Genomic DNA, 10,168 nt, shown 5'->3' with positions numbered 1-10,168 from the left:
TGCTACAATTTGTAGGATTCTGTATTTGTTCTGGAGTTTTATTTAAAATAATAATAATAATAATAATAATAATAATAATAATAAAACACATTTTACTAACAGTATCAACTATACAGTCTTTTGACCTTATGTTGTTATTTTAGTTCATTTAGCAGTAAGTCCACACATAAGGCATATGAGTACATTCATAAAGATCTACATTTTAATGGGCATGTTAAAGCATGTTAGAACTACAAAAGTGTTTTTATATTATACACAAAATTTGTTTAAGAAATATCTGCTGATGTAGAACTCAATTATTAATTCAATTATTTATACACTATTGTAGGAACACCTTTAAACGGTATTCTGATCTCAATTTTTTATTTAATCCTACATTCCCACTGAACAAATCAAGTCTTGTAACTTGCCAACATATCATGTCAAAACATTATCTCATATTGCTGAAAGGAAAATAATAATAATAATAATAATAATAATAATAATTCCCAGTGTGCATGAGAACTGTTACAGTGGCACCTGCAGACTTTTGTCTTGTACCAGGGTAGACCTTAAGTATTTGTAATCATTTATCCCTGTAACAATTATTTACCTGTAACAATATGCCCCATAGAGACTAATGCTCTTTTTAGGGAATCCAAAACTGTGAACCCCTGGATGTGTGATACCTCCACATCGCTCCTTAGGGATAATGATGGGAAAGCGCACACTACCATCGTCTAGCCAGCCTGCATCACAGCGCTCCAACCCCTGAAACTTCCAGGAGGAGTAGAGTTGTCCCACACGGGCCAGACTTGCTCCTTTCTCCTTACAGGCACGAGCTGCTTCCAAAAAATTTAGTGGCCCTGGGACATAGAACACTGAACCTGCATGAATGGGAAAGTAAAATGAAACAGTTCAAATGAAGAGGTGGAGACTTACATACTTCCTTACATACATTCACTTAAAAAGAACAACAACATACAAATAATCATAAGGGAGTTCTCTACTATGTCACATTATTCTGATGACATTTTGTAGCTGCCAATATTACACTGGCATAGCAGGAGCTCAAATGTCACAGCATAAACAATTTCGCTCCAGCAGACTCTCTCCTATCTACTCAAACAACAGTGTATTGTTTTCTCCTCTTCCATTCTTTACTGAGCCCACCATACCTCCCAGCACGGGTTCCTCAAGTTCATTTCTGTGGCCACATTTCAAAAATCACTACTTCATAAAAGGTCTAAACAGACACTGGATTACAATGGACAGAATAATTATTCAGGCTGAGTGATAAAAAATATATTGAGATAATTAGCACCTAATTTTTTTTTCCCTGGACACCTGTGCCTTTCTTGCTATAACACCTTTAACTCATGATCAAGCATTTTGTTATAGTAGAGCCATGCACATTAGAATTAGTAAAATAATCTGTAGAGCCATGTATTTACTGACCCTCAGTGGTAGAGGTGAAGCAGAAGGCATCGTAACGTTCCTTGGTCTTGTGCCGGGGTCCATAGCTGCGGATCCCTGGAGGAAGATCTTTCCCACAAGCTGGCCGTGGATTCAGAATGGGGTAGTTGACAGTCCCATCATTTAGCCATCCAGCATTACACCACTCCAGACCTTCTGTCCATTCTATACATTGTATAAACAATGGATGAAAGTGCTGCAATCATACATCACTCTATTTTTTTGTGAGAAAATATTACTACAGCTGTTTTCCTTTCTAGTAGGTTAAGCTTGTGTTTTGAATTGTGATATGGATATTATTGCTTTACATGTTAGATAAAAGTTGTTACCCATGTAAAGCTGTGTGTATGTTGCCAGTGTTGCATCCTGCTTTGCACAAGCATTTTTGGCATCTAAGTAGGAAAATTTGTAACGACCATGGCTGCTTTGATAAGGAAACACCACCCCTGCAACATAATCAGTGTTGTATATTGTTATTGTCAGAAGAAGGCAACTTCTTTTTAGCATATGTAAGGCATTGAGACACTAGATATTTACAATTTGCTTTCCTGTACCTTCAATGCTTAGAGTAATGGTGACACTTTCTTCATCGATGCCATTGATCAGTTCACACTGGTAGAGACCACAATCTTGGAGTTCCAGCTTGATGAGGCGGAGAGAGATGTCCAAAGCATGCATACGTCGAAGACTTGCTTTAGACTGCCATGTGCCATAGTACTTAACCTCATGCCCATTACTGATGAGAACAATATTTTCCACTCCTGTTTGAAGAGGTTCAACTTTGCTCCACTTAACTTTGTAGTGAGAAGGTACAGTCTGCAGAACACATGGCAGGGTTGCGTTCTCTCCTCGGCGTGCTTTTATCCCAGCATACACTGGTGGTTCCATAAGATATTGCAGCTCTTTATCTTTGTCTGAAATATGATTTTCATAAGAAGTAACAAACAAAAAAAGCATTTGACATTGCAGCAAAATTAGGAATTTATATTTCAACAAGTGCCATATGATTCCAATGAGCTTTAGAATTACCTGTATTGTGGTAGGGATTAACTGCATCAGTCAAAGAGAGAAGACTGGTAGTCACCACCATAAAAGCTGCACAGTTCATAATTAAGTGTACCTTTTCCTGTCTGAAAAACATTTCCTTTAGTGGTTGCAAATCAACAATATCCACATTCAGTCTAGTGGTACCTAAAGTCCATACAGTATACTGTTTTGCAGGTTCCAACACAAGCAATTTACCTTAGATGTGAATTATAAAGTAATTAAATTATAATTATCTACATTAAAATATATTTTAAGTCCAACGTGTAGCTAGCTTTTTATGCAAAGTGCAATTAAAACGCATTGATGACAGCTACTTTTGATGTTACACTAAGTACCGATTTAGCAAAGAGAAATAGAATGAAAACTAATCAGAAAATTGTATCAAACCTGTTATGCCTTTTGTCTTCTGTCTCTCTTCTTTTAAAATCTTAAATTAAAAGGGTTCATACTTTTTTTTATTTGCTTGTTGATCTGTTGAGCCGCTTATACTGTCATACAGTTTCTATCCAGTATCAGTAGGATGCCCGCTCGCTCGCTCGCTCGCTCGCTCTCTCTCTCTCTCTCTCTCTCTCTCTCTCTCTCTCTCTCTCTCTCTCTATCACAGTAGACTGGTCCATCCCCTCTGTTCCAGATGTTTCATTCAGACAGACACCCATTGTTCCTCTCATCTCTTCTCAGAACTTAATAAGGGGACCAAAAATACATGTTAGTGAATGCAAGCCAACTATTGGCATTATTTAAATATAATGAAATGCAATAAAATAATTTTATTATAAAACAATTTGTTTTGTGTTATATTCATTCATTCATCTTCAGTAAGCGATTTTTCTGGATCTGGGTCACGGTGGATCCAGAGCCTACCCTGGGAACACTGGATACAAAGTGGGAGCACACCCCATATAGGACATCAGTCCATTGCCAGGCACCATTCATGCACATTCACACACTCATTCACACCTACAACCACTATAGCATAGCCAATCCATCTGCCAGCTCTGTTTTGGAAGGAAAATAGAGAACCTGTAGGAAATTCATACAAACACAAGGAGAACTCCACACTGTCAGTAACCTGCTCAGGATCTCAGAGCAAAGTGACATACCAAATTGATGACAACCAGCTGTGTTTAGTCAGGCAAAAGAATCTAGAAATACATTAGAAAACTGCTGCACTTTCTTTTTCTAATTAAAGATCTCGGTATTGTATTTTGATAAAAACTGAGTCCTGAGTATGACAAGACAGCAATTAATATATGACACCATTATGTTTCATCACAACACACCATGAAGCCTCTTAATTTTTAAACATTTTTGAAGACCTTAATCAAGGTCAAATAAACCCACAGCAAGATAAACAACAGACTTTTGACCATACTGCACATCTCTAGTAATGAATTAATCCCTACAGAGTACATTTAGATCTGAAGATTAAAACTTTAGTAATTGTTATTAAAGAATGTAAGTTTAGTAGACAGCGGAATCTCACATATAGTTGACATGTACACTATTACTATTGCTTTATTAATCACAATAAGGACAGCTTTTTCTTCTTTCATTGAAGACCATTCAGGAACAGTTCTGATTCAGGAAGTAACATACAATAATCACACTGTCATCAGCGTCTCTTTCCATCCGAAAGACAACAGCAGATACACAATGCATAAAAAAGGGCTGAGATAAATTCTAATAATGAGATTCCAGTGCTTCCTTCTGGCCTTCTTCATTGTGCTAATTCATCAATAGGATCCTTTCTAAGCCTGCAGTTAGCATTCATAAAGGCATGTCTAGGTGACAGCAAGCTCTTTCTCTCTTTTATTTATTCCTTTCTCTCAGTGTCTCTCATTTCTCACTGTGCTTGTGTGAGTTGCTCAAAAATGAAGCTGATGTGTTCGCTCATACAAAAAGAGGATATATAATAGAATCTTTATTTTGGGGTTCAATGGGAAAGGTCAAAGCCAAACCAAGTCAATCTCACTATCAGTGAGTAGAAATGAAACTAGGACTGTTTTGTCAAAGACCAGCATTTCTCATGATATCAAATGTGATTTCTGAGGGTTGATGGTAAAAGCTCTGTAGCATCTACAAGCTTTGTTCCCATCTATTATCAGTAATGGTAGCAGGGTAGAACATGCTCTGAAGTTGTTGGGATATCACTTTCTATGTAGAACCTGTTTAGTGGCTTGGTAAAATGAAACTGTCAAAAATTATTTAGTTGGTTTCATTGAAGCTTGAAATCTTATGGGCACTGCTGCTTTTTGTTCAATATTCTGTTTAATATTCATATGAAAATAAATTGTAGCACTTGGCTGATTCTGATTGACTAACAAAAGTATTCTGCCTCAAATCTGAGCAATATTGTTTCTGTAGTAACACATTATTCATTTAATTATCCAAAAATCCACAAATGGACATGGAAGTGTGGTAGGATTTGAGCATACAGTTTGATTTGGACTTGTGTAATTTAATGTCCCAAAAAACACATTAAGGCTCGGCACATATTATAGATAAAGTGCAGAAGTATATTTAGCCTTGTATATTTAACCCCAACTATATTTAACCCCAACTGCAGTATATTTAACCACAACTGCAGAGTTCACTTTAAGATGATCAATTCTGCTCCTGACATAAGCATCTGTAAAACTTGACATTTACCTAAAGGGTAACTGCTGTGCATGACTTTAATGTCATGCTGACGCCTACCATTCCATTTTAATCAACTATCCACTTAAATGTTTGTGCAATAGCTGATTAGGTTACCATGTAATCTGAGATGCAGCAATAGCAGATTGTTTTTTGTACAACCTAGTTCGCAGCAGTTTATCTATTATGAAAATGTGCAATAAGGTAAAAAAAAAAAAACAACAACAAAAAAAATAACACTATTACAAGTCTGATTGTTCAGAAGGCTATAAATTGTACCGAATATATAACATAAATGTTGACACAAGAGCTCAAAATTCCAGCTATATCAGAATGGCTTTAGTGACAAACTCTCAATCATAAGTTCAAATTTGAAAGTTTCAACTTTCAACAAGATCTTTACTGAAGTTCCTTAGCTGATGTTGTGTTTTGATTGTTGGTCTGTGATTGCAGAATAGAATTTAAATGTAAATTTTTTGTCTTTGTTTCACTGAGGATGCATCCTTTTTTGCCTCCAACTCTGTTTCTTATATATAATATTAGATGGATTTTTTTGCATAAATATGAATGAATGAGTTATATGACATGTGACTTAATGAGTAGGTCACCTGCTCTATCAGTAATCTCAAACTGTCATTCCTTATGCTGTGCTGCTTTTGACACAGATGCCATTGTGGCAGACTGTTAACAGGTCAGTCAAACTGTATCAGTAGCAGATTGCACTGAGGTGTGGCCATGTTGATGTGATTGAGAGTTCAGGACAGGGTCACCTTTTAACTAGTCTCTTCACAAATAACACCAGACAGGTTTTGACTAGCGAATGGAGACAGTTCTTGGAGAGGAGACGATAATATCGTGTTTCACATAACTCTTCATGCATGATGTTTCAAAATTCTTAACTTGCATTTCTGAAGAAACTCAGCCCTGTATAAACAGAGGGAACTGTTTATAGCTATTCTATATAACATGAATAAACTTGTCTCACAGATGTTCCACAACTCCAGGACGATAAGGGCCCTCAGTTGTATTTTTCCATATCTGAAGATAACCATCTTTGTGAGGCATTCCTTTGGAGCTAAAATAGCCTCCACTCTTCTGAGAAGACTTTCTATAAAATTTTGGAGGGTGTCTGTGGAAATTTGTAGCCCATTCAGTCAAATGAGCATTAATGTGGTCAGGCACTGTTTTTGGGTGAGGAGGCCTGGGGCACAATCTACGTTGCATTTTATCCTAAAGGTGTTCAGTTGGTTTGTGGTCAGGTTTCACCTTAAACTTATCCAAGGTCTACATGCATTACATAATATGTTTAATGTTGTCATGGAGTTAACTATACATGTTTACTATCATTCAAAAGGTCTCAGTGCGTCTGGAAAATATGGTCTCATTCCCTCAGCAGCAGTTTAAATCACTGTTTAAGATCTAGAGAAAAATATCGCATGCTGTTTAAGGTATACCCTTCCTGGGTCCCTCACACAAATTACCTCCTGCATATAAATGAGATATATCCTTCAACAGATATCAAAGCAATCCCAAATGCCAGAGTATCTGGCTATACAGAGTATCTGGGTATTTAGGGGAGAGCACGCAACGATTCGAAGAATCTGTAGACAGATCTCCCCTATAGTTGCTGTGTGTAGTTTTCTCTACCAGGTATGCAAGTTTGATTCTCTTATGTTGTATTATCATGTTTGAATTTGATTGGCAACGTTGAATTTGATTCTTTCTTCTTATTATTAATAGTAGTATTGGATTTGGATGTGTTCCTACCTGGTTAAATAAATTGTTAGATTTGATTATATTCTGACGTATTCTGAAATTATTGTCTCTAGTAGATTACGTTAAATCCTTGTTACTGCAAATCTGCGACCAGGTTAGTACAGACTAAAATCCAGGTTTAGGTGGAGCATTGGGGCACGCCAATTTAGAGTCATTTAATTTCGCCAATTTAGAGTCAATTTAGACATTTTAGAGTCCAGGCTAAGAACTTGGCTTTAGTTAAGTATACTTAGCGTGTACAGGATTGATATGGAATTTCCGTTTAGGACAAGGTGAAGTTGATGGACCAACCTAAATAAGGTGAAGTCTAAACCTCTGGTTATTGTAATATTTTTCTAGTTAAGTGTACATAGGAAACTATGGCATGATTATATAAAGCTATTTTTAACTTAGGTAATGTTCGTCTATCTCTGTAAATTTTAGCGGTCATGATCTCTGACTACAAATAATGTTAGTATAATTAAGTGTTACTATCTAAGGGGACTAAACAAAGTACTTTTTAGATAAAAGGGAAAGCATGGGCGGCCATCTAAATAGTATTAGTCAATTACCTCTGTCTAATGAACAAGACTGGTAAGTTTGTGACCGTGAGATCCGCGTACACGGCCGGCGCGAGACTCTGAGTGACACGGAATCCAAATGAACAAGCACAATTTAAAGTATGGAATTAACTAGAATTAATCAAATGTAAAATATCAAAAGTATTTACAAACCCATGATTTACAAATAACTAGGAAATAAATACAATATTGAGGTTTGTACAATTGGAGTCAGATTTAATTTAAGAGAGAGTCAAACAGAATTGGAATACCAAATTTAATAATCCAAATGTGTGAGTGAGTGGACCTTATGAGTCAGTTAGCAGACCTCACACCAACCTTGGTAAACCATGTTGTCATGGACCTCACTTTGTGCAGAGGGACATTGTCATGATGAAACCCTTGGTTCCAGCAAAAGAATATCTAAATTTTTGTAGCAACAGTGAAGACCCACATATGGGCTTTATGTTCAGGTGCCCACATACTTTTGGCCATTTAATATATATGTTTATGTAGTATACTGTATGTCAAGTCAAATGGCTTTACTGTCATTTCAACCATATACAGCTGGTACAGAACAATGAAACGAAACAATGTTCCTCCCGGTCCATAGAGCTACATAAAACAACACACTAACTACATGAGACAACACAGAACTAAATAAGACCTACACATTTCTGGATAAAGTGCACATGCAAACTTTGCAAACAACACAAGACAGTACAATAACTACTAAAACAGGGCAATAGGCACAGTAAATTACAGTACAGCACCAACCAGTACACAGTTCTTGTCATGTATATCAGAGAAGGAACTCTGAGCTACAGTTCCCAGCAGCCACTGCACCTACCTGCATCACAGTCACATGACCACCTGCACCTGAATCACATTCTTGTTAATGAGCACTCATGTGTATAGAGCCACAGTTTGCACTGCATTCCTTATCTTATGTTTGTCTTCCTTTGCCGTTGTCTATGTTGCTGTGTTTAAGTCTTTGCCTTAGTGTTTACTCTTTGCCTTAGTGTTGCTGCCAGTTCATAGTTCTTGTTTTGTGTTTGGTTGTGCTATTAATTAAAGTAAGTATGCACTTGCATCAGTCTCTGCCCTGAAATTGTGACAGTTCTATTATGGAAGTATATAAATATGCAATATAAAATACAATATGATATAAAATATTATATGTGTATATACAATATTTTAAAAGTAAATAAACGTACTCTCCTATTATAGAGCTCTTAAAAAACTTAATTTTCATACATTTCTAATTTTATTAAGCTGTATTTCATGTTTGTTTCTGTCCCCATTACATTCCACCCTGTTGCTATGGAGTAGTTTTGCATTCAATATATATACACAATATATATAAAATATAACATATACTGTATAAAATATTCAGATTAAATAATTGCACCATAAAAGCATTAAAAAGATTTTTAAATGCTTTATAATCTAAAAGGAACTATATACCAGGAGTGACCCATATATACTAAAAAAAAAAAAAGAAACGTCCTTTCACATTCAGCTGCTTTTATTTCCAGCAATTTCTTAACATGTGTAAATACTGTATTTATATTAACATAAAAACATAAAAACATGCAACAACTGAGACATAAACTGAACAAGTTTATGAAATAGAATAATGAATCCCTGAACAAAGGTGGGGGGAGGTTAATATCTAAAGCAACAGTCAGTATCTGATGTGTCCTCCAGCTGCTTTAAGTACTACATTGCATCTCATCCTCATGGACTGCACCAGATTTGTCAGTTCTTGCTGTGAGATGTTACCCCACTCTTCCACCAAGGCTTTTGCATTTTCTCAATAACGTCTGGGGGGGAACACATGGTTACATGTAATTTTCCACTGCAAAGACGATCAGCTGTCCTTCCTGTCTCCCTGTAGCACTGTCTTAGGCATCTTACATTACAGACATTGCAGTTTATTGCTCTGGACACATCCGCAGTCCTCATGCCTCCCTGAAGCAGGCCTATTGCATGTTCACGCAGATGAGCAGGAACCCTAGGCATCTTTCTTCTGCTGCTTTTCAGAGTCAGTAGAAAGGTCTCTTTAGTGTCCCAAGTTATTGTAACTGTGACCTTAATTGCCTACCACCTGTAAACTGTTAGTATCTTAAGGACTGTTCCATAGGTGCATATGCAATAATTGTTTATGATTCATTGAAGAAGCATGAAAAACATTGAACGCTTTCCAATAAAGATCTGTAAAGCTTATTTAGATTTTACAAAATTATCTTTAAAATACAGTCTCCTGAAAAAGGGACGTTTCTTTTTTTGCTGAGTATATATCTATGTGGCACTTACATATTCAAAGATGATGATGGATTTGTACTCAAAAAGTCATGTTTATCTAAAAGCTTTTTGAATGTGTGAGTGCTGATCTAAGGCTGTCATTGTGATTGTTTAAATAAGTCTAAGTAACAACTACTAGAAGTCCTGTCTCAGGGCCTCATTGTACCCTCATCATTAACATCATATGAACACGGATATTATCCTTAGCTTCAGATTTTTGTATTGATTCTGGATTTCTTTTGCCTTGTAGAAAACTCACTGGTGGAATGTAAGGTGAAAAACTTGTAGTCTGGTAGTGGCTAGTCAAGGTCCAGAGATGTAACTACTGGGGACAGATGAGACAAGGTATAGAGGATATATCAACCATTTATTACTCCACTACTATGTCCACATGACTGCTCTGTGAC

General features: G+C 36.4%; 1 protein-coding gene across 3 annotated transcripts; it reads right to left on the bottom strand.

The window, feature by feature from the left end:
• Positions 1-548: 548 nt before the first annotated feature.
• On the bottom strand, positions 549-3,780 carry hapln2 (hyaluronan and proteoglycan link protein 2). 3 transcript variants are annotated; one of them, XM_053629484.1, is made up of 6 exons: positions 2,890-3,780; positions 2,485-2,585; positions 2,010-2,369; positions 1,785-1,901; positions 1,438-1,620; positions 549-866 (listed from the first exon to the last, which is right to left on the bottom strand). In XM_053629484.1, the coding sequence occupies exons 2-6, from the start codon at positions 2,561-2,563 to the stop codon at positions 589-591; spliced, it is 1,017 nt and encodes a 338-aa protein (XP_053485459.1). In that variant the 5' UTR covers positions 2,564-2,585; positions 2,890-3,780; the 3' UTR covers positions 549-588. The 3 variants fall into 3 exon arrangements, with proteins under 3 accessions (XP_053485459.1, XP_053485449.1, XP_053485440.1); XM_053629474.1 differs by having other exon boundaries at positions 2,485-3,780; XM_053629465.1 differs by having other exon boundaries at positions 2,010-3,780.
• Positions 3,781-10,168: the final 6,388 nt, after the last annotated feature.

The sequence above is a fragment of the Ictalurus furcatus genome, chromosome 1 (assembly GCF_023375685.1).
Source record: "Ictalurus furcatus strain D&B chromosome 1, Billie_1.0, whole genome shotgun sequence".
NCBI lineage: Eukaryota > Metazoa > Chordata > Actinopteri > Siluriformes > Ictaluridae > Ictalurus > Ictalurus furcatus.
Note: the sequence above shows the minus strand (reverse complement) of the source record. Positions and strands in the feature narration are given on the sequence as shown.

Coding starts and splice junctions, on each gene's coding strand:
- hapln2 (XM_053629465.1), bottom strand. CDS start 2,511: ATGCAGTTAATCCCTACCACAATACAGGTAATTCTAAAGCTCATTGGA. Junction 1,621..1,784: donor ATACACACAGCTTTACATGG/GTAACAACTTTT, acceptor TACAATGTATAG/AATGGACAGAAGGTCTGGAG. Junction 867..1,437: donor CTTCACCTCTACCACTGAGG/GTCAGTAAATAC, acceptor CCATTCATGCAG/GTTCAGTGTTCTATGTCCCA.